Raw genomic sequence first — 25,376 nt, 5'->3', positions numbered from 1 at the left:
GACTGTGACAACAACAGTTTTCAGCTGTGCTAAAATAATTGCAAAAGGGTTTTCTAATGATCAATTAACCTTTTAAAATGACAAACTTGGATTAGCTAATGTAACGTGCCATTGGAACACAGGAGTGATGGTTGCTGATAATGAGCCTCTGTACGCCTATGTAGATATTCCATTAAAAATATGCTGTTTCCAGCTACAATAGTGATTTACAACATTAACAATGTCTACACTGTATTTCTGATACATTTTATGTTATTTTAACGGACAAAAAAAATGCGTTTCTTTCAAAAACAAGGACATTTCAAAGTGACCCCAAACTTTTGAACGGGAGTGTATATTTAATCAGTCAAAAGTATGGACACATCTACTGATTCAAGGGTTTTCCCTTATTTTTACTATTTTCTACATTATAAAATAATAGAGACGACAGTAAAACTATGAAATAACACTTATGGAATCCTGTAGTAACCAACAAAAGTGTTTAACAGATTCTTCAAAGTAGCCAACCTTTGCGTTGATGACAGCTTTGCACCCTCTTGGCATTCTCTCAACTAGCTTCGTGCGGTAGTCACCTGGAATGCATTTCAATTTACAGGTGTGCCTTGTTATAAGTTCATTTGCGGGATTTCTTTCTTAAATGCATTTGAGCCAATCAGTTGTGTTGTGACAAGGTAGGGGTGGTATACAGAAGATAAGCTGTTTGGTAAATGGCAAAGTCCATGTTATGGCAAAAACAGCTCAAATAAGCAAAAAGAAACAACAGCCAATCATTACTTTAAGACATGAAGGTCAGTCAATCCGGAAAATTAAGAACTTTAAAAGTTTCTTCCAGTGCAGTCGCAAAAACCATCAAGCGCAATGATGAATCTGGCTCTTATGAGGAATGCCACAGGAAAGGAAGAACCCAGAGTTACCTCTGCTGCAGAGGATAAGTTCATTGGAGTTAACAGCACCTCATATTGCTGTGACATGGCGAGGTTGGACCCAGGTGCAGAGAAGAGACCAGACCCAACAAGATTCCCTGCATCAAATACTGTACCCTTAACCAATATTTGTATCCCCCACCCTTCCCTGTCACCCCATGTCCTGATTCAGGACTACCCCCACAGTGAACCATCTGTGCTCCTTCCACCCCCAATTCTGTGAATCACGAGAATTTAATTTAAAAAATATATACATAACCATCAGTGGTTAAGGATAAACAAATACGTTACTGAGAAACAGTAGCCACAGGATCACAGTACACTAGAAAAAACAAACAAATACTAAGTCTCAAACTCACTCAGGAAACAAAAGCACATGGTAAACAATTCAATCTTCTGTAAAGAGAAACGGAAAACACACCTCTTTTAAAGGGGAAATCATAATGAGTAATAGAGCGCACCTAAGTGTCATAATTGTCTCTAGGATGGTCCCTGACACCCTCTGTTGACAAGTTGAACCATGGCAATTGCAGCCCAAATAAATGCTTCACAGAGTTCAAGTAACAGACACTGTGTGAATCAGGCCTTCATGGTCGAATTGCTGCAAAGAAACCACTAAAGGACATCAATAAGAAGATACTTGCTTGGGCCAAGAAACACGAGCAATGCACATTAGACCGGTGGAAATCTGTCCTTTGTTCTGAGTCCAAATTTGAGATTTTTGGTTCGAACCGCCATGTCTTTGAGACTCAGAAGGTGAACAGATGATCTCCGCATGTGTGGTTCCCACCGTGAAGCATGGAGGAGGAGGTGTGATGGTGTGGGGGTGCTTTGCTTGTGAAACTCTGTTTTATTTAGAATTCAAGACACACTTAACCAATTATGGCTACCACAGCATTCTTCAGCAATACGCCATCCCATCTGGTTTGCACATAGTAACACTATCATTTGTTTTTCAACAGAACAATGAACCAGAACACCCCTCCAGGCTGTGTAAGGGATATTTGACCAAGAAGGAGCGTGATGGAGTGCTGCATCAGATGACCTGGCCTCCACAATCACCCGACCTCAACCCAATTGAGATGGATTGGGATGAGTGTAGTAAAAGCAGCCAACAAGTGTCAGTATATGTTGGAACTCCTTCAAGATTTTTGGAAAAGCATTCCTCATGGAGCTGGTTAAGAGAATGCCAAGAGTGTGCAAAGCTGTCATCAAGGCAAAGGTTGGCTACTTTGAAGAATCTCAAATATAAATATGTTTTGATTTGATAAACACTTTTTTGGTTACAACATGATTCCATATGTTATTTCATAGCTTTGATGTCTTCCCTATTATTCTACAGTGTAGAAAATAGTAAAAAAGAAAGAAAGAAAAACCCTTGAATGAGTACATGTGTCAAATCTTTTTACTGGTACTGTATATAATGTAATTTTTCTTTGCATTTGAGGGAACACCAATAGCTGGAATGATCATTTTGAATAAGCAACCTATCCAAGGTTTGAGGCAATTTGCAATCTGCATGGAGACCATAAATAAGTGATTTTACAATTACATTGATAAAACGTTTGGTTATACTGCAGATTCCTTTTAAAGACCAACTCTCCTACACTGTACACAACATAATCCACATGTAAATTCCTAATACCAATTTCCTCTACACCTAATCTTTGGCAGATATAGGTAACACTAGTCCACTCTATGAATTTATGGGCCAAACTCAGGTACAATGGTCACCATTTAAAGTGCAGTATTTGACACATCAATCCTATTTAATTGTCATTGTTTATGAGAATATATGCATGGAATTTTACACAATTCACAATTCTCAATCTAGGAAACATTTATCCTCTTTGTCTAACATTTTGCTTACTATATTTCCATCGACACAGACATTTGTGGAGATATACTGTATATAAAACCATTTGTAGACCTATACATCGGAGTCTATCTACATGTGTCAGATTCATTATATTGTCCATCACAGCACACCCCTCTTACCCAGGCTGCTGCCCTGAATCACTATCGCATGCTGAAACAGCAAAGCCATTTTTGTAGAACGCTAGCTAACTTGTGAAGCAATCTCAGAATAAAACATGTTGAAAACCTCCTTGAGAAGGTAGGACACTCCATATAGTGTATCATGTGTTTTACATGGCTGGCAGTCTAAGGCCCTGGTTCAATATGACACATACAGTATCCTCCTACAAACGTTTTCACTTGCTCAGTGCATTCATTTTGGGCTTTAAAAGAGCCTGCTGCTACTTATAGCTAGTGCTGTTAATACATTTCACAATTATTCACAGTTTGATGACTGTATAAACATCTTTAAGATGTAAAAATGTCAAACCTAAAATGTAAATAGTTTTCCTGTAAAGTCTGTATTTGCTTTTCTCTTCTGTTCATCCACTGTTGATTGGAGATGTTTCGTCAAAGAATGCATGTCTTTGAGTCTGGGCACCGAAAAGCTAACTGCAAAACATGCAATTCTTTCTAAACATTGTTTGAGATTATTTCTACATCCTGGTGTTCCTATGGAATCATCAGCCACCAGTGAATTTGTGTGTATAACAGAGCTATACAGTATGTTTTCAAAGAGCAACCACAGTACACTCTTAGAATTAGTGGAGACTTCAGTAACCCTGGCGATCCCCAAGGAATGCTTGGAGTTCCTCAAGGAAGCATTGACGGTCAATGGTTCATATTTGCACCTTTGGTTAGTTGAGACGTTCTTGGAGGAACCTTTAATGTTTCAATGTAGCAAAGGGTTCTTCAAATAATATTTTCAGAGGGGTTCCTCAGGGAACCTTTTTGAACGGGAAAGGTTCCACCTCTGTGGCAGTTTTTAGAACCCCAAAAAGATATTCCAGACCTTTTTACTTCTAAGAGTGTATACTGTCAACAGCACAGACAGAGAGTATTGTATATTCTGTCTTTGACTATAAATCATACTGGGACATGTTTATATATTTTTCCCACCTAGAGAGGACAATATCTCCTTCAATATCAGGGCTCTTATAAAACCCCACAATCCACTGCAAAATGTGCCACTAAAACAGTCTATCCCTCTCCCAGTTCTCTACCAGTGTGAGGCGGAAAGTTGTTGTTAGGTAGCAGCCTGGTCTCAAGGTTGAACCAAGATGAAGTGACAGTTCAGGCATGCTCTGGGGCTAAGACAGTCTCACTCCTCACTCTCCTCCTCATCTCCCTTAGAGGTTTTGCTTGTACGCTGGAAACAGTGGACAATGGAGGCCAGGAAAAAGCTGGTCATGATCGCAACTACAGACACAGAGATGCCGGAGAAGATGATGATAAGTAAGTCTGTTAAGGTAAGGGTGATCTGGCACTCCCGGAAGCTGTCCTGTGAGAGCTGGCTCAGGGACACCTGTCTGCCATCCATGGGTAGTGAACACTCTATGCCCTCCACTCCTACAAGGGGACAAAGAAGAGGGATATGTTTAGAACCAGACAGAAAACCCAACAATAGAGCCCTCATTATCGTCATGTAAAACACACCGTTCCTCTGTCAGAAACTATTATCTTAACCTTCACAAAGAACATCAACTCTAGAGATTTTGACCTCTAGATGCAATAACTTTTGTTATTCCAAGACACATTTTTTTTACGTCTTCTTTACTAAATGGAATGTCTGGATTATTTTCAAATTCTATGAATTATGATCCTTGAGGTTAAATCGAAGTCAATTAACCAAAAAAATCACTTGTCATAACCTCTGGTTTTTATTTATGGCATGGCTGGAACAGCCGGAAGGTAAGGAGCACCTTCACTGAACTCATCTCAAGATGTAAGCATTATAAATCGGTCTGTCTTCCTCGCCAGTGTCCCAGTCACTATGACATATCATTTACCAATCATATAGAGGCTCTATGAAACCATCAATGACAACCATAGCTGAGGGAAGTAGGGGTGCTGGGGGTGCTGCACCCCCCGATAAATTGAAATAATTTTGCCAAAATTAGGCTGTAAAAAATCATTTCCCCAAAAATGATATAATTCCAGTCTGAACAGGCATAAATAAAATAGTACACCAGAGATCATATTTTAGCTACAGTTGATCAATAGCTTCTAAAAAATAGTTTTATCACAAGCACTTACAGTCAGTAAAACCGCAATTTGTGCAGCACGTGCGCCAAATATAGAACAGCTTGTTGCGTTGTAGCCATAGATATAATCCACAGAAGGTTTTTGGAACCTCTAACCCTGGCACTTTGGCACTTCAACTCATGGGTAGACTAGCAGGCGGCTGCCTGTCCTGACTATTATTGGTTGTGGCTGTCAGTTTGCCTTTCACAAATGTAGGCCTACTGTTTGGAAAGCAAATGCCTACCGCTGAAAAGAAGACTAATCTGTCTGTAGAAGCTAACAAAACATTCCCAACAACTTTTGAACAATTCTGAGCAAAGTTTTTCAAAGTAGTTTATCTTGAGCACATCAGACATCACGGGTGAGTAGCCTATGCATCTTCATCATTGAGTGACTCAATGTCACTGGAAAGTTTATTTTGTAGCCAGTGTTTCCGTTAGGTGCTGGATAAGTGACTGGGAAGCTTGAAATTGATCAGACATTTGAGAAATGTACTGGTCATCCATGACCTATAAGGGAGTCAACCCACGCAGCCAGCACCATCAATAAATGAGGGCTACTGGCCAAATGTCTTTAAAACAGCCTATAACATATTACAAAAACACAATGTATTGTTTTTCAATGTGTAGCATAAGCAAAACTCTATAGCCTATTGTTTTATTGGTTTATAATATAATACTGTCCACTTTACGGTTCAGCTGTCAGAGATTTGAGCACTAATTGCATCAGAGCATTGCATAGGTATATAGGCTTAGGCGTCCGCTGTATAATATTATTACAAACAAATATATATAAAGGAAGTGAAGCAAGTTTAGGCCTAGCCCCAGCGAGAGATAGAGGAGCGAGAGATAGAGATATGCATAATGCTAAAATACCAAGATGCATTTCTTTATCCTTGTCAGATAGGCTACTGTGTCTGCTGTACAGATATAGGTGTACAAAGTAAACTAATTTGTTAATTTCTGATCAGAATGTTTTTTATAAAGATAAGCATTACATTGTTTAGATTATAGGAGCAAATTTGGTAGACCTGAAGCATTCTTCCTCAACTCAAATTCAACTGTCGGAGTCAGTTGGAGCGCTGGTGCTGAACCAATGCTCTTAACCACTAGCCATGGTTTATAGGAAAATACGAGTACGATATTATATCGTGGCAAACACCACATTACAGTTGGAGCTTAATTTGGCCAAAGAAAATGTCTCAGCAGAATAAAACAAACACGTGAAATGATTCAAACCTTTTTAACAGGCAATTACCAAAAAAGGCTGGTGCCTACAGTACAAAACAAATTAAAGCAATAGGCTAATAACATTTATTTTACAAAAGGCCTACTTATAATCTTAAACTAATTACAGAGCACTCAATTAAAAAAACAGATTGAATTAATTTATCCAACAAAAATGTCTCAACAGAGTGAAACAAAACACATTTAGCTTATTTAAAGAACTGGCAAGATTAATACATATACAGTGGCAAGGAAAAGTATGTGAACCCTTTGGAATTACCTGGATGTCTGCATACATTAGTCATAACATTTGATCTGATCTTCATCTTAGCCGCAGCAATAGACAAACACAGTGTGCTTAAACTAATAACACACAAATTATTGTAGTTTTCTTGTTTATATTGAATACATCATTTAAACATTCACAGTGTAGGTTGGAAAAAGTATGTGAACCCCTAGGCTAATGACTTTTCCAAAAGTTAATTGGAGTCAGGAGTCAGATAACCTTGAGTCCAATCAATGAGATTGGAGATGTTGGTTAGAGCTGCCTTGCCCTATAAAAAGCACTCACAAAATTTGAGTTTGCTATTCACAAGAAGCATTGCCTGATTTGAACCATGCCTCGAACAAAAGCGATCTCAGAAGACCTAAGATTAAGAATTGTTGACTTGTATAAAGCTGGAAAGGGTTACAAAAGTAATTCTTAAAGCCTTGATGTTCATCAGTCCACGGTAAGACAAATTGTCCAAACATTGAGAAAGTTCAGCACTGTTGCTACTCTCCGTAGGAGTGGCCGTCCTGCAAAGATGACTGCAAGAGCACAGTGCAGAATGTTCAATGAGGTTAAGAAAAACCCTTAATGGGTCAGCTAAAGACTTACAGAAATCTCTGTAACACGCTAACATCTCTGTTGACGAGTCTATGATACGTAAAACACTAAACAAGAATGGTGTTCATGGGGGGACACCATGGAAGAAGCCACTGCTGTCCAAAAAAAACATTGCTGCACGTCTGAAGTATGTAAAATAGCACCTGGATTTTCCACAGTGCTTCTGGCAAAATATTCTGTGGACAGATTAAACTAAAGTTGAGTTGTTTGGAAGGAACACACAACACTATGTGTGGAGAAAAAAAGGCACAGCACAGCACACCAACATCAAAACCTCATCCCAACTGTAATGTATGGTGGAGGGAGCATCATGGTTTGGGTCTGCTTTGCTGCCTCAGGGCCTGGACAGCTTGCTATCATCGACAGAAAAGTTAATTCCTAAGTTTATCAAGACATTTTGCCGGAGGATGTAAGGCTATCTGTCTGCCAATTGAAGCTCAACAGAAGTTGGGTGTTGCAGGACAGGGCAACGACCCAAAACACAGAAGTAATTCAACAACAGAATGGCTTCAACAGAAGAAAATACATATTCTGGAGTTGCCCAGTGAGAGTCCTGACCTCAAATCGAATTAAAATGCTGTGTCATGACCTTGAGAGTGGTTCACAAAAGACATCCTAAAAATATTGCTGAACTCAAACAGTTTTGTAAAGAGGAATGTCCAAAAATCCTCCTGACCATTGTACAGTTCTGATCCGCAACTACAGAAAATGTTTGGTTGAGATTATTGCTGCCAAACGAGGATCAACCAGTTATTAAATCCAAGGATTGACATACGTTTTCCACCCTACACTGTGAATGTTTACACGGTGTGTTCAAAAAAGACGTGTGTGTGACTTAGATGAAGATCAGATCAAATTGTTTGCCAATTTATGCAGAAATCCAGATAATTCCAAAGGGTTCATATACTTTTTCTTGCCACTGTACCTACTTTAATAGCAATGGAATACAATAAGAATAATAATAATAAAACAAGTTCCAAAATTGCATCCTACCTGAATATCGAGTTGCACAGTAGCCTGCATTTGGTCATTTGTGTGGTTGAAAAAAATATTCTGCTAATGTCTTCTATCATGTAAATTATGTAGAATTGCATGAAAGGCTTTTATAAAAGGCACATTTTTTACCAGCCCTACAACAACAAAAATTCCCATGTGTGGAATTCCTAAAACCTGGTCTGCTCCACTGTATGGTACTATGCAAATGAATCCCCATCTCAAAACATCTTCCTGTGGCTGTGATGACAACACAACACATTGTGGATTTCAAGGTTACTTTTCACTCATCCCATTCATTTTAAGGGAAGAACAAACCATTGGTCTTTTTCCATTGTAACGTCATTAGTCTTAAGTCTGAGTCCCAAGGTTACACAAGCTGTGGATCATCACCTCACTGAACCAATTTGTTAACAGTGACTAAATATTTAAAGTGCCATTGACATGCCCTGTGCTGTGCTGATGGGATAACATTACGTGAGACGAGAGAGCTGGCTAGTTCACAGGCTGTTGTAGTTCCACTGATTCTACCTCCGCAAATGGAAGGCTTTTAGCTATGCACTATGTGAGAGAGATTTTCAGGTGGCTTGGATGCACAACTCCCAAAACTGAACAGAATAAAATGCTATAATGTATTTTGGCAACTTCAAACAACCTTATCATACTATGCACTTACAATCCAGGATTTCATTGCCAGCTGAGCTATTACTGCCTTCGTTTTTTCGTATGCTGTCGAGAATAGCAATGCAAAGTAATGAACAAACAAGCCTCTTGACAATTGTTGCTGCAAAAATGTTGGTTGACAAAACTACATTGTTAAACAGCTGATTCATTGGTTTAATTAGCTCATGTATTGTGTGCTAAATTACAATCATGGCTGTTTATGACGGAGCTGATCGTGGACTACAGGAGACTGCAGAGAGAGCACTCCCCCATCCACACTGACAGGGCCGCAGTGAAGAAGGTCAAAAGCTTCAAGTTCCTCAACGTGCACGTCACTGAGGACATAAATTGTCCTCAGTGAAGTGCCTCAGGAGGCTGAAGAAAGTTGGCTTGGCTCCTAAGACCGTCTCAAACTTCTACAGATGTACCATCGATAGCATTCTGTCGAGCTGTATCACCCACCGCCTGGTATGGCAACTGCACCGCCCGCAACCACAGGGCTCTCCAGAGGGAAATCTACAGCACCCTGTGTCACAGGAAGGCCAAGACAATCATCAAGGACCTCAGCCACCTAAGCCACAGCCTGTTCACCCCGTTACAATCTAGAAGGCAGAGACAGTACATGTGCATCAAAGCTGGGACTGAGAGACTGATAAACAGCTTCTTAGATTATGTTACATCATCCACCATATGCTCCACCCATTTAAAAGTGTCACAATGCTGTTCTGCACAACACTTTGAAGTGCATGACCCCAGTAAAACTAGCTGTTACCATTGGCGTCGGCTAATGGGGATCAATCAAATAAAATCAAATGACAACTTACTTAAAATGGTATTACATGTTCAGATGGTAAGTTCACATGGACAGACAAATAAAGTTTATAAAGAGGCTTTATATCAATTCAACTCATATCAATTCAACTCAAAGTTGAGAGGAGTTGGGTATAGTTTTGGGAATCTTATGCATTGCTTATGCCAGCTGTGTTGTCCACTTAAGTATGAGATTAATGGCCTCTATTTATATTCACACCCCACTTTAAATGGCAAACTCATCACCCAGGAGACCCAGCCTTAGGCTCTGAGATGGGCCTGTCTCTCTAGCTACTCAGTCCCAGCATCACCCTACACATTGATTAATGAGATTGGAGATCAAAGTTTGTCTGCTTTACAGGGTCCTGTTAGAGATACTGATATTAACTTTATCCTGCTCCCTGTTGGGCAAGACGACAGGCCCCATTTCCCAGCACTAAAATTTAATCCCTGCTCAGCTGTATCCAGTGGTTTAACATGTTATTTTATAAATTATGCAGGAAACCACAGACACTTCTTCGGTATGTGGAAATGACTGAAAATGGGTGAAATCAGTTTACACCGAAAACAATAGTCCTTAATTATTTAGCCAATGGAGCAGTATTATGGTATTATCATGTATTTAAAGCAGCAATCAGCAGTTGAAACAATAACAAAACTTACTGTTTTGGTAAAAACGAAGGGATTGCGCTGGAGAAATGTAACAACTATCAATAGTTTCATAGTTTTAACAATGTTTTGAGGCTATATAGGGTTTGTTGACATTTACTTTGTTTACAAACACTGGAGTAAATAAAAACACGCTTGTATTTTGGGTTATGATGGGGGATGAGATTTTAACTAAGTTCATCTAAGTTATATTCTTCAAGAATCAATGGGTACATATTATACATTTATCAGTCTAAAAATGGATGTAGCAACTGTAGATTGCCGCTTTAATAGAAAAAAATATTCCAATATTTGAACACTGTGCCCCAAATATTTGTGCAATTTACTATACATACACTAAGCTTCAGTGGACACCTGTTTCACAAATCTTCCCAATTATATCATTCGAACACGATAATTCTGACTGGGACGATCTCCAAAATACTGTCTCTGAGACAAACATCCTAGTTTGATTTCCTATAGATGACAGACAGCTCCTTTAGTTCCTGTCTGCCACAGGCTCTGTAGTTTCTTGTGACAGACTGATATGATTTGGTTCTAGGTGCTGGGATTACAGTCTCTGCAACTGGCCTCTAAACCTTAAACCACAAAGGTATTATGTGCAGATGTGACAAGACAGAACAGCTAGCCTCTTGAGCTAACATCCGTTTTGCACTGTTTTGCTGTGGGCTTATGGACATTGGCTTTCACCTGAACATAACACTTTCAACTCATATTATGTAGTACAGAATAAAAGTATAATAAACCATATACAAATATGATGATATCATAGTGAATTCTTGACATGCGACTGAACGAGCCGTTTCATACTTTATAATATGTCTATGTAGTTCAAATCAAATCAAACGTTATTCGTCACGTGCGCCGAATACAACAAGTGTAGACCTTAGCGTGAAATGCTAACTCACAAGCCCTTAACCAACAGCGCAGTTCAAGAAGAGTTAAGAAAATATTTACCAAATATATTCAAGTAAAAAATCATCAAAAGTACCACAATAACATAAAAATAATGAAGCTATATACAGGGGGTAGTTCGTAAGTTTGTGTACGGAGGTACGAGTTAGAAGTAATTTGTACATGTACTGTAGGTAGGGGTGGAGTGACTATGCATAGATAATAAACAGCGAGTAGCAGCAGTGTACAAAACAAATGGAGGGGGCGGTCAGTCAATGTAATAGTCCGGTGGCCATTTGATTAATTGTTCAGCAGTCTTATTGCTTGGGGGTAGAAGCTGTTAAGGAGCCTTTTGGTCCTAGACTTGACGCCAAGGTACCGCTTGCCATGCGCTAGCAGAGGAAACAGTCTATGACTTGGGTGACTGGAGTCTCTGACAATTTTATGGGCTTTCCTCTGACACCGCCTATTATATAGGTCCTGGATTGCAGGAAGCTTCACCCCCAGTGATGTACTGGGCCGTATGTACTACCCTCTGTAGCACCTTATATGCCGAACAGTTGCCATACCAGGCGTTGATGCAACCGGTCAGGATGCTCTCGATTGTGCAGCTGTAAAACTTTTTGAGGATCTGGGGACCCATGCCAAATCTTTTCAGTCTCCTGAGGGGGAAAAGGCTTTGTTGTGCCCTCTTCACGACTGTCTTGGTGTGTTTGGACCATGATAGTTCGTTGGTGATGTGGACACCAAGTAACTTGAAACTCTCGACCCGCTCCACTACAGCCCCGTTGATGTTAATGGGGGCCTGTCCGGCCCGCTTTTTCCCGTAGTCCATGGTCACCTCCTTTGTTTTGCTCACATTGAGGGAGAGGTTGTTGTCCTGGCACCACACTGCCAGTTCTCTAACCTCCTCCCTATAGACTGTCATCAGCAAACTTAATGATGGTGTCGGAGACATGTTTGGCCATGCAGTCGTGGGTGAACCAGAAAGTACAGGAGGGGACTAAGTACACACACCTGAGGGTCCTCAGTGTTGAGGATCAGCGTGGCAGACGTGTTGTTGCCTACCATTACCACCTGGATCCAGTTGCAGAGGGAGGTGTTTAGTCCCAGGGTCCTTAGCTTAGTGATGAGCTTCGTGGGCGCTATGGTGTTGAACGCTGAGCTGTAGTCAATGAACAGCATTCTCACATAGGTGTTCCTTTTGTCCGGGTGCGAAAAGGCAGTGTGGAGTGCGATTGAGATTGCATCATCTGTGGATCTGTTGGGGCGGTATGCGAATTGGTGTGGGTCTAGGGTATCTGGGAGGATGCTGTTGATGTGAGTTACAATCAGTTTTAGGCACATCTATCCAAAATATTTAACCTTTTTATTACTTTACCCAAAAATATCATGACATTAGTGCAAATCAAAATGTATGACATCTGTGAACATCTAAATCAACATTTTGGGCATTTATTCAGCGTGTCCACCCTATCGAGAAGGAGACGTTGTTTTTGACAAAATTACTTTTGTAATTTGTCATTTGTAAAAAAAACAAAAAACGTATTTTAGGAAGTGTGTGGGTCGCAATCTTTATTGTACAGCTTTGAAAGTTATATATTTAGAACTGCCTGGTTCATAAGAATCCAGTGTCATGTCTGTGTAGTGAGCAAGTCAACCTAAAGAGCTGCTTTTCTAAGGACCGCCCCTTTGACGTGAAGTAGCAGAGATGACAAAATGTATTGTAATGACGCAGCCAACCACTAGAGGGGGCCATAGACACGTTTGTTCGACAGAGAGGCCTATGAGTGTCCTTAAACTGTCACATTTTTATTGTTCTGACTTATAAAACTGTGGGAAATTAATCAAATAAGTAATTTAAACATTATATCAGTAATTACCAGTAAATCTAGTGTCTGAAATCGGCCACTGTAGTCTTAACAGGTTAGTGTATCAAATTCTCAATCATATTGCCAGAGCTATATCTCATTTCCACCAATTATTTTTGTTTTTTTATTTCACCTTTATTTAACCAGATAGGCTAGTTGAGAACAAGTTCTCATTTACAACTGCGACCTGGCCAAGATAAAGCAAAGCAGTGAGACACAAACAAAAACACAGTTACACATGGAATAAACAAACATACAGTCAATAATACAATAGAAAAAGTCTATAGTGTGTGCAAATGAGGTAGGATAGGGAGGTAAGACAATAAATAGGCCACAGTGGCAAAATAATTACAATATAGAAATTAAACACTGGAGTGATAGATGTGCAGAAGATGAGTATGCAAGTATAGATACTAGGGTGCAAAGAAGCAAAATGAATAACATAAATAACAGTATGGGGATGAGGTAGTTGGATGGGCTATTTACAGATGGGCTATGTACAGGTGCAGTGATCTGTGAGCTGCTCTTACAGCTGGGGCTTAAAGCTAGTGAGGGAGATACTGTATGAGTCTCCAACTTCAGGGATTTTTGCAGTTCGTTCCAGTCAACGGCAGCAGAGAACTGGAAGGAAAGGCGGCCAAAGGTAGGAATTTGCTTTGGGGGTGATCAATGAAATATACCTGCTGGGGCGCACGCTACGGGTGAGTGCTGCTATGGTGGCCAGTGAGCTGAGATAAGGCGGAGCTTTACCTAGCAAAGACTTATAGATGACCTGGAGCCAGTGGGTTTGGCGACGAATATGAAGCGAGGGCCAGCCAACGAGAGCATACAGGTCACAGTGGTGGGTAGTATAATGGCCGTTGGTGACAAAACAGATGGCACTGTGATAGACTGCATCCAATTTGTTGAGTAGAGTGTTGGAGGCTATTTTGTAAATGACATCCCCGAAGTCAAGGATCGGTAGGATAGTCAGTTTTACAAGGGTATGTTTGGGAGCATGAGTGAAGGTTGCTTTGTTGTTAAATAGGAAGCCGATTCTAGGTATCATTATGGATTGGAGATGCTTAATGTGAGTCTGGAAGGAGAGTTCACAGTCTAACCAGACACCTAGGTATTTGTAGTTGTCCACATGTTCTAAGTCAGAACCGTCCAGAGTAGTGATGCTGGACGGGCGGGCAGGTGTGGGCAGCGATCGGTTGAAGAGCATGCATTTAGTTTTACTTGCATTTAAGAGCAGTTGGAGACCACGGAAGGAGAGTTGTATGGCATTGAAGCTTGTCTGGAGGTTAGTTAACACAGTGTCCAAAGAATGGCCAGAAGTATACAGAATGGTGTCGTCTGAGTAGAGGTGGATCAGATATTGGTGAGTAATAGACATAGTCTATTACTGCTATTGCCATAAATACAGTATGGGCCACAAGAGTAAGGTGCACCAATATACAGTCATCCAGAATATGATACAGCTAGAAACCAATCGGGTTGACCAGCATGCACAGGTATGGGCAACCACACGGTTATGTTACAGCTCGTGTTGCCTCATGATGGATTACAATCAGGATTACAGCCAGCCTTGGGAATAGTGGTGTCCATTTGTATCCCAATTCCTGTCTCCTGGGTGATTCATCTAGCTGGCTGTCGTAGGCTGATTTTGGAGGATTGTCTCTCCTCCCACTTCAACACAACAGTGGCTGTCGTGATTTATTCCAACGTCGATAGCAGAAGAGTGAGAATCATTAGATTGACCCATGGCATAAAGGCAATTATCTCATAATTCCTAATTAAACTGTGGAATGGGTATACATGTATTTTCTATTACTCAAAGACAATCACAGAGAAGAAATCAAAGAAAAATAAGAACAGAGAGTCAGAGGGAGATAAGAGTGGGAAGAGACAAATAGAGATGGAGTAGAGTGTCTGAATGAACAAAGTGACAACCCTCCATGTGACAGTGAGGCCAAGTGTGAGTCATTCAAATCAGGAGGGGTTTACCTTATGCACAGGGACTCAGTGATCTCATAGTCACATGGGGATACTCTCAGCACAAACATTTAGCACGGCTCATTCAACACACATGCACACATAAAACAGACACACAATCCACAGCTGTAAAAAGCACTAGCTTGATCTTACTTTTCTCAGAATGATATACTTGCCATTTAGACATCTATTACTCATAACGTAGCACTTTTTTGATTGCTTGCTAAGCTATACACTTCAATGTCAGCTTGAATTCATTCAATGTTAAATAAATATTAAATGGCCAAGGTCAAATACACTCTCTTCTCAAGTAAGTGAAATAATACATTTATCCCTGACATCCATGCCCGAGGCAAAGACCGTTGATGATTTTGTAATGTAATGCAATGTTAACTCCGTACTGAATATAATATGAGACAGTGATGTGGAAGGCCAGTGAATTCACAGTAACGTCATATTTACAGAGCTGCTCATGCAGTGTGGTAACAGCTTTCTGTGGAGTAACCTGATAGGCTGTGAAGGAACATTTTGACATTGACCCTGTCACATGAGCTGTGGATCATGAACAGTGTTGATAGCTGTCTTATTAGGCCTCAGACACTGGCCCATGGGACCCATGGGAGCTAGGCTGCCCTGCACTGCTATGCCCTGCTTTGGCCTGCCCTGTGGATGACTGTGGCTCTTGTTACCCAGCTAGTCACTGTGGTATCAGCCTGGTCTTATAGACTAGATGTAACATAGTAAATATAAATCCAGGGCACTCAAATTGTGTGATATGTTACGTTTTGTAGGGTTACTTAATAAGACAGAAGATTACTTAAAATGATACTTCTGGATTTTGGCAAGTCGGAGTCAAATGAACTTGTGGATACCATTTTTATGTCTCTGTGTCTAATAAGAAGGAAGTCAGAGGTAGTTTTGCGAGCCAATGCTAACTAGCGTTAGCGCAATGACTGAAAGTCTATGGGTTTCTACTAGCACTAGTTAGCAACTTCCTTCAAACTGCACACAGAGACATACAAATGGTATCCATGAATTCATCTGAGTCTGGGGAAGTAGATAAAGGGTATCATTGCCAAAATTCCGAAATATACCTTTACCTTTTAGGCAAAAACTAAGGTAGGGTGGATGGGTAGACATATAATGCGAACATCTAGCAACCAAAAGGTTGCCTGTTCGATTCTCACCTTGGACAACTTTAGTATTTTAGCTAATTAGCAATTTTGCAACAACTTACAAATGTTTTTCTACTTTCCAACCACTTAGAATGTTAGCTAACCCTTCCCCTAACCCTAACCGTAACCCTTTAATCTAACCTTAAGCCGAATCTAACCCTATCCCCAAGCCATAAGACTGCTAAATAGCTAATAGAATGGCTACACGGTCTATTGGAGTTGACCCTTGTATATTATTTTTTGCACTGTCTTAATGCACACTCACAGGACTCTACACACTCACGCACACTGACACTCCAACACGCACATAACATGCTCGCACATTTGCACTGACTCTACACACACGCAAACACAAGCACATACAATCATCCTTTACGCTGCTGCTACTCTGTTTATCATATATTCTGATCCCTAGTCACCTTACCCCTTACAGTGGCTTGCGAATGTCTTCACCCCACTTTTCTTATTTTGTTGTCTTACAACCTGGAATTAAAAGTACTCTTTTGTGGTTTGTATCACTTGATTTACACAACATGACTACCATTTTGAAGATGCTAAATATTGTTTATTGTGAAACAAACAAGAAATGAGACAAAAGTCAATATTTACAGCTGCAAGTCTCTTGAGGTATGTCTCTATAAGCTTGGCATAACTAGCCACTGGGATATTTGCCAATTCTTCAAGCAAAACAGCTCCTTCAAGTTGGATAGGTTCCGCTGGTGTACAGCAATCTTTAAGTCATACCAAAGATTTTCAATTTGATTGAGGTCTGGTCTTTGACTAGGCCATTCCACGACATGTAAATGTTTTGCCTTAAACCACTCGTGTGTTACTTTAGCAGTATGCTTAGGGTCATTGTCCTGCTGGAAGGTGAACCTCCATCTCAGTCTCAAATCTCTGGATGACTGAAACAGACTTCCCTCAAGAATTTCCCTGTATTTAGCACCATCCATCATTCCTTCAATTCTGACCAGTTTCTCAGTCTCTGCCGATGAAAAACATCCCCACGGCATGATGCTGCCACCACCATTCTTCACTGTAGGGATGGTGTTCTCGGGGTGATGAGAGGTCTTGGGTTTGCACCAGACGTAGCATTTTCCTTGATGGCCAAAAAGCTCAATTTTAGTCTCATCTGATCAGAGTACCTTCTTCCATATGTTTGGGGAGTTTCCCACATGTCTTTTTGGCAAACAACAAACGTGCTTGCTTATTTTGTTCTTTAAGCAATGGCTTTTTTCTGGCCACTCTTCCGTAAAGCAAAGCTCTCTGTAGTTTATGGCTTAAAGTGGTCCAATGGACAGATACTCCAATCTCCGCTGTGGAGCTTTGCAGCTCCTTCAGGGTAATCTTTGGTCTCATGGTTGCCTCTCTGACTAACGCCCTCCTTGCCTGATCTGTGAGTTTTGGGTGGTGGTCCTCTCTTGGCAGGTTTGCTGTGGTGCCATATTCTTTCAATTTTTTTATAACGGATTTAATGGTGCTCCGTGGGATGTTCAAGTTTTGGATAATTTTTTTATAATATGCCAATGACTCCTTATATGGCTGTGAATGAGCTACGAATGAGCTTACATTTTCTACGTATTCCCCAAGGTGTCTACAGCATTGTGATGTCTTTTTACGTATTTCTGTTGAAGAATAGCTGTAAGGGACCACATTTAGCAAGCAGAAAATCTTGCGTAAAATACTGAGGTAGTCATTTTTCCAATCGCTTCTTATGAGAGACCAATTGCCTCGACGGATATGTTATCGAATATATATGTTAAAAACACCTTGAGGATTGATTCTACACAACGTTTGTCATGTTTCTGTCGATATTATGGAGCTAAATTGGAAAAAAGTTTGGCGTTGTAGTGATAGCATTTTCCGGTCGATTTCTCAGCCAAACATGATGAACAAACGGGAGCTATTTCGCCTACAAAAATAATATTTTGGGAAAAAAGGAACATTTGCTATCTAACTGGGAGTCTCCTGAGTAAAACCATCCGAAGTTCTTCAAAGGTAAATGATTTAATTTGATTGCTTTTCTTATTTTCGTGAAAATGTTGCCTGCTGCCAGCAGAGCCTAGCATAGCATTATGCCATGATAAACTTACACAAATGCTTGTCTAGCGTTGGCTATAATGCATATTTTGAAAATCTGAGATGAGTGTGATTAACAAAAGGCTAAGCTGTCTCTCAATATATATCATTTGTGATTTTCATGATTAGGAACATTTTCTAGGGGATTTATGTCCGCTATCTTATGCTAATTCGTTTGAGGCTATGATTACGCTCCCGGATCCGGGATTGCTAGTCACAAGAAGTGACTTCTGAAGGTAATTGGTTGCACCACATCTTATTCATGGGCTTCATAGCAAAGGGGTGAATACATATGCACGCACCACTTCTCCGTTTTTTCATTTCACTTCATTAATTGGGACTATTTTGTTTATGTTCATTACATGAAATCCAAATTAAAATACATTTAAAATATAGGTTGTAAGGCAACAAAATAGGAAAAACGCCAAGGGTGATGAATACTTTTGCAAGGCACTGTATCTAGCTCTATCAGTCCAGTATCCCTGCACATTGTAAATGTGGTATTGGAACTGACCTGTTTGGAGAGCCTAGCTAACGTTCGCCACCTAGCTTACTTTAGCATTAGCGTTAGCCACCTTCACCACCTAGCTAACAATAGCCACAATATATTGGAATTGGTATCATATAATTTTGCAATTTTGTTAATATATTTTACACATTTCAATTTGTAACATATCATATAAAATGTATCATACGAAACAAATGAATACTTACCATACAAAACCAACTTATCATACTAATTGGAGTGTCCCGGATTTACATTTACTATGTTACGTCTACCCCTGAGTCCAGGTTGATGCTATAGATCTGTGTTGCTCTAAATGATACATGTTCCTCCTTAACCCAAGAGCTCTGGAGACAGCAGTGGATCATGTTGACACTCATTTCCTGATAAAACATTTAGGCACCTGATTGATGGCAGACAGGCAGACCTGCGCAAAGGAACGTCCCCTCTGAAGAATGGACTGACAAACATCTGATTACAAAGACTGTATCCTTGACAGGTTTATGGAGAGAGGTTGTCAATTGATTTGCAATGTTGGTACTCTTTACATATTATGCAGATGAATATCTGTTATTACTAATTTTACAACAGTTACATTATCTACTGACTGTCTATGGGGATCCACAGTCAATTGGGACTCTGAAAGAATACATCAATATGTATAATTAGATAATGTGTCTTGGACATCTGTCAATTTGGTTAAAAAAAAGTAATCTGGACAGTGACCCTTATAATCCATAAAAGCCCAACATATTTGGCATTTACAACACAGTCAACACAGTTACCCAAACAGAGTTATGCAAACAGAGTATGCACAATGTATGCTGTGTGCAGTGCAGTGGACTGGTACAATACAGTATGTCTATCACATGGGAAATCAGCATGTGAGAACAGGCACAAACAGGTCCTGAGCATGTCTACACTGCTGCTGCTAAAGTAATGGTAAACAGGGTCTAATCCATGATAACAGGATTAGGACAGAAGGGGAGATTCTTGGGTGGTGATTTGGGAAGGACTTGACGGGTGGAGGAATTTGTCTATATTTTCATTATTCCATGTTTCCATGACCACTCTATGGTAATATAAACTGACTGTTGATGCTGGTTATGCATCAATCCTAACCATTACCATTTTAGCTCTGGATTCAAGGGTAGCATTATGACAAATCATGCGCCCAAGGAGGATGCTGATGATGGTTCTGTGAAGTGTTGATACATGTTGAAGAGCTTATCAAGTCAGCCTTGTTCTATAAATTACTGTCCATCCTTTACTGTAGGAGTAGTGGTGGTCAACAGACCTACCCCCAAACACAAAAACACATCCACACATGCACTCAAGTGTACACGCATGCACACACACAAACACACACAAACTCACACAGACACACACACTCACCACTCATGAATCAGGTCCTGTCATAATACTCAATACATTTTTTGGGTGGTTTGAAGTTTTCACACCAACACATCTGTTCAGCAAGAGCAACTTGTTATTGTTAGCAGTGTGTAGGTGTGTCTGACTCTAATCTGTCCTTTGGAACAGTTTCTGTATGTGTGGTTCACAACAATTCCTCCAAAATGTGAGCAGTTGAGAAGAGACTGGTTGAATCATACACAGATTTTCAAATACCCTGGTCCAATGAGAAATTAAATTTACCTGAAAATGCCTTTGGAGCTGCAGCCAGGGACTTGAAATCATAGGTTCTCCTTTGATTTCAAATGTACAGCTTTCTTAATTTTACCCATATGCATCAACATTTCCTCCTTTTAATGAGCACAGAGGCAGTCCCAGAATAATTATGCACCCCTGTGCTCTACAAATTTCCTACTTGCAAATGCATTCATCAGTATGTACTGTATCGTGCATATGCCCAGTGCTGATGCAAACTGCATAGTGTTCTTCAGGTCTACTGCTAAATAAAGCTATAAAGTCTGTGTGTGAGTGTGTGTGTGTATGTTTGGTTGATGATGCTAAATAGAAAAGGTCACTATGGTTTATTAATAGTTAGCAGGTGGTTTTGCCTCCTAGCCAGGTCACACAGCAAACACTGATTTGAATGTAAATACATTACATGAGGTGAGACGCTACACTGCTAACTCAATATGAGAGTGCATCTCGGGGCCCAGTTGGCAGGTATGCCAGAGGGGTTGCCTGACTGGGCCAATGGCCTGTTATTTGTTGCTGCTGATGTGTGCTTTTCCAGAATATCTAATAGAATTCATTACAGCCTGCAGTAGATAACACTGAGGACAAGTGATGAATGCATTTGCAGCTTCTTACCATGAGATATTCCTACCAATTTATCAACTTCTCTTTCTCACACAGACCCAACTTTTTGCGGATGCTTTCTTATTGAGGAGTAGGAGGGAGACAAACAAGGTTGACAATTGCATGGTACAGCACTAACTAAATGTGTGAGAATGTTTTTGTTAGTTGTCAGCAGTTTGCAATGTCCACCCACTGCTTGTGTCCACACAAGCCTCTTCAAAACATAACTACTTGCATTCCTATGATTTAAAAAGAAAGAAGTAAAGTTAGGAGAGATTTCTGAATGGTGCAGTGGTCTAAGGCACTGCATCGCAGTGTTGCAACATCACTACAGCCTGGGGTTCAATCCCAGGCTGTAGTGTTATTACCGGCCGTAACCGGGAGTCCCATAGTGTGGCGCACAATTTGCCCAGCGTTGTCTGGGTTAGGGGAGCGTTTGACTGGGGGGGCTTTACTTGGTTTATTGCGCTCTAGCAACTCCTTGTGGAGGACCGGGCGCCTGCAGACTGACTTCGGTTGTCAGTTGAACAGTGTTTCCTCCAACATATTGGTGCGACTGGCTTCTGGGTTAAGAAGCGAGTGTTAAGAAGCGCAGTTTGGCAGGTCATGTTTCGGAGGATTCGTAACTTGACTTTCGCCCTCTCCTGACCTCAATGAGACAAGATAGTTATCATGAAATGAAAAACAGGGTAAAAAATAAAGAAGTAAGGTTATGTGATCATGATGTTAATATTTACATTAGCTCCGCACACAGACATAATGGATAGGATCCCTGGGCTTTTAGCAGCTTTACCCACTTTGCCTGAATTATAGATAGTATTACTAAGATAAACGAAAACATTCTCCATCAATCACCGGAAGAAATCATATTTTTAAAAGGATAAATGTAGGCTTTTATGGGACGATCTTTGTCCTTACATTGTGTTGATGTCCCCTGTTTATGTAGATCGTCATGTAATGTCCCCCGTGGAATGACCTTGGCAGCTGTGCACGCTTATTTACGTACTATGTCTATTGGTTCATATGCCCACTTATGTATTCATGATGTTTATGCTGTGAATCTTGGAATTGAATACTGTGCACATGTGCAGTATACTGTACATCCACAGAATGTCATCGGTGTATTACCACATTCATCGGGTTATTTTAGCAGACCTGAACTATTTGACCCTTCGTGCAAATATTCAAACATAGTGTGCTGTATGTTAGTGGATTCTATATATTAACTGGTGGTCTATACACAGTCTTGCTAAAAATGATTATCATGAATAGATGTCCTCTGCATGTTCAAGGACAATATCTAAATAATATTAAAATGAGATGTCAAGCAAACAACATATGGCTGTCCTATTGTTAGTAGCTCCAAATACAACGATTGGTGATTGGAGTAATGTGGAGTAAATTCTTAAAGTGACAAGGTTGTAAAATGTGAAACTATTGAATTGCTACAGAGTAGGCTACTGTGAATCCTGTAGTCTGGGATTTGTTATGTTTCTATCTTGAAAGAGTGGAAGAAATGAACATCTCCACAATTGGGCTTTGTTTCCTTCTGCATTACTAACACATGAATCCCAGAACAATAACCTCTGGGTTTGGATGTTCAGTCTAACCATGTAAGCAGATGTTACCCTTTGTAGGATGCACACTCCTGTGGGAGAATTGTCATCCCCTTTGTCTTTTGTTGTTTTCCAGATTTGCGTGCCTGAGACACAGAGAGAGAGATGGGGCCCACGCCAACACATCAATGCCGTAACTTTACCTAACTAACCCAGGCAGAAACACAATGGTGAAGGACCCGATGGCCTCCAGCCTCCACCACCAGGAAGGAGAGAGGAAGGGCTTGGATACATTGGTCATACAAACAGCACTCACTAATTGATTGATTTAGCACAACGTTAATAGACCACCGGCCTGAGGAGAGAGACAGGTGTTTGGCATGGACGGTACACTACGCACACAGCCATGGCAACATCTCATGCTCAAGCAGAAAACGTGAGGTGTTGGTTTTCTGTTGTTGTGTTGCTGCTGTGGGTGAAGCTACAGACAGTCTGTTGTGTAATAAATCTGAGACCATCCCCCTGAAGGTCTCCCCCCAGAGCTCGTCTCTCAATCTCTTTCATTACTCTCCCTGGCACTGTGGGTTTAGCCAGGAAAGGAGGAAGCCAAAATTAGAACAGACGAAGAGGTTCCTCTTTCTACTGGGAAAATATAAATAGAACACACAGCAATAGCATGGCAGAACATTTGCTAAGATAATATTATCTTAGTGTTGCACGGCTTTCCTTTTTATTTAGGTCAAGCAAGCTGTAAGCAAAGTAGCATCCCCCTGACGAAGCCACTTACCATTTGGAAGCTTGTGACTGTTTTCCTCCAGCCATGCAAACAGGTTGGCAAAGTTGCAGTTGCACACCCAAGGGTTGCCCTCCAGCCTCACCACCCGTAAAGAGGGCAACTGGCTCAGCGCCCCCACCTGAAGGCCAGACAGGGCATTACGCTCCAGCTCCAGTTCACGCAACGAGGTGAGGCCCAGGAACGCGTCCTCGTTGACCATGCTCAGATAGGGGTTGTTACCCAGGCGAAGTTTGATCAGGCTACGGGACTGCCCAAAGGTGCCCGAGGGGATGTCAGTCAGGTTGTTGCTGCCCAAGTCCAGAAACACCAGCCTGGAAGAGGTGCTGAGGGTGCCTGGCTCGATGTGGGACAGAGCGTTGTTCCGCAGGTCCAGGTAGACCAGGTCACTGTAGAGCACTAGGAAGTCAGAGGGAATGCGGGGGATCCAGTTGTCAGACAGAAGGAGCCTGCGGACGTCCAAGGGGATCTCATCAGGAAGACGGGTGAGTCCACGGCCGCTGCAGTCCACAGTGTGGGGATCCGGGCACAGGCAGCTCGCTGGGCAGTTTTCCCCCTGAGCCCGTAAGACAGAGGACAGCAAGACGAGGAGAGGCTGGAGCCAGCATACACATGGCAACATGGTCAACAGGGTAAGCGCAGAGAGGAGGAGTGGAGCCTTGGGGTGAGGAAGAATGGGAAGGGGTGTCGGGAAAGAGAAGGGGGCGTGAGGGTCAGAGGTCAGGAGATTAGGAAAGGGGAGGGGAAGGGGAGAACGAGAGGGGAAAAGGTGGGATCAATCCCTCTGCAGAAGCATCTTGACGTTCTTGAGATGAAAATCTGAGACAGCTCCGGCATCGAGCAGCGAGAGAGCAGCCTCGAGCGCTGTTTTCCAAGAGATCATGTAGCAAGCAGCCTGGAGAGAAAAGCAAGCTGCTGGCTTTGAAGAAGCTAGGGTAGGGAGATAGCAAGCAGTGAGAGGGAGACAGCGAGAGTAAGGGCGAGAGCTTTGCAGAAAGAGGAAGGGTACTTAGCTGGGGTAAATAGAAACTGGCAAAGCAGGAACAGAGCAACATTAGAAGCACAGACAGGGAGAGGGAGGCTGAGGAGGGGGCTCTGTCTGCCGGGTTAACCCACAGTCGGTCTTGGGGGATTGATTGAGGAGGACACATGGGTCTCTGATACAAAAGGATACGCGCTGGGGTGATTCAGTCTCAGGCAGATCAAGTGAAGAGTGAAATTGTTGCATCTCTCCATTTGTCTCTGGTATCTGCGTGGAAATGCTTGTCGATCTGCCTGCTGATCTAAGAGAAACAATCGCACAGTAACATAGCTGAAGTGAATGCAAGTTTTTTTAATTCTGTCTCTACCTCCCTGTGCTCTGCTCTGCCATTCGTCGGCAGAGCAGAGCTAGATAAAACACTCCCCAGCTGGGTCCCGACGCTCTGTTGCTGTGGAGAGAGAATCCAAATATCCGTGGAGGAGTCATATTCACGCAGATGACAATCCTGAATTTAGCACAGTAGCAGTCAATCGAATGTCTGTCTGTCTCAGAATGTGCTACCAGGGTTTATCTCATGCCCTCCTCCTCATTGCTATGAAGGAGGTGTGCCTTTACAATGTTGACAACACGTGATGTCACTTCCTACTGTGAAAATATGAGGGCCCATTCCCTATGAAAAATGATGCCAGTTTTTTTTATGTTACTGATGAAAATAAACGCATGATTAAATTATCTGGATTATTTGGGCGAATTAATCAATTCAACATTTATTTCAAGATAAAAAATCACTTATCGTTTATATTTCACTAATGAATCTGTAATGAATGTAATATTTTTGTATTTGTCCTAACACAAACACAATCTTACTTCTCTTTCCTTAATCCCTGAGTCTCTCACAATGACGAGAAATGCTTTGATAGACAGCCTCACAGTTACATCACCATTGCCGAGAATATCTTGTCCCGGAGTGACAGACAGACACCATTACACAACCTGCCCACG

The 25,376-nt window shown here is 41.3% G+C and overlaps 1 protein-coding gene across 1 annotated transcript; it reads right to left on the bottom strand.

Annotated features, from left to right (window-relative positions):
* Window positions 1-234: 234 nt before the first annotated feature.
* lrrc38b (leucine rich repeat containing 38b) lies at window positions 235-24,981 on the bottom strand. The gene is made up of 2 exons (XM_021609762.3): window positions 23,387-24,981; window positions 235-4,349 (listed from the first exon to the last, which is right to left on the bottom strand). Exons 1-2 carry the CDS (start codon window positions 24,012-24,014, stop codon window positions 4,102-4,104), a joined length of 876 nt encoding a protein of 291 aa, XP_021465437.1. The 5' UTR covers window positions 24,015-24,981; the 3' UTR covers window positions 235-4,101.
* Window positions 24,982-25,376: the final 395 nt, after the last annotated feature.

Source organism: Oncorhynchus mykiss, chromosome 7 (assembly GCF_057628025.1).
Source record: "Oncorhynchus mykiss isolate SJ-2025 chromosome 7, ASM5762802v1, whole genome shotgun sequence".
In the NCBI taxonomy this organism is placed as follows: domain Eukaryota; kingdom Metazoa; phylum Chordata; class Actinopteri; order Salmoniformes; family Salmonidae; genus Oncorhynchus; species Oncorhynchus mykiss.
This window is presented reverse-complemented; position numbering and strand designations above follow the sequence as displayed.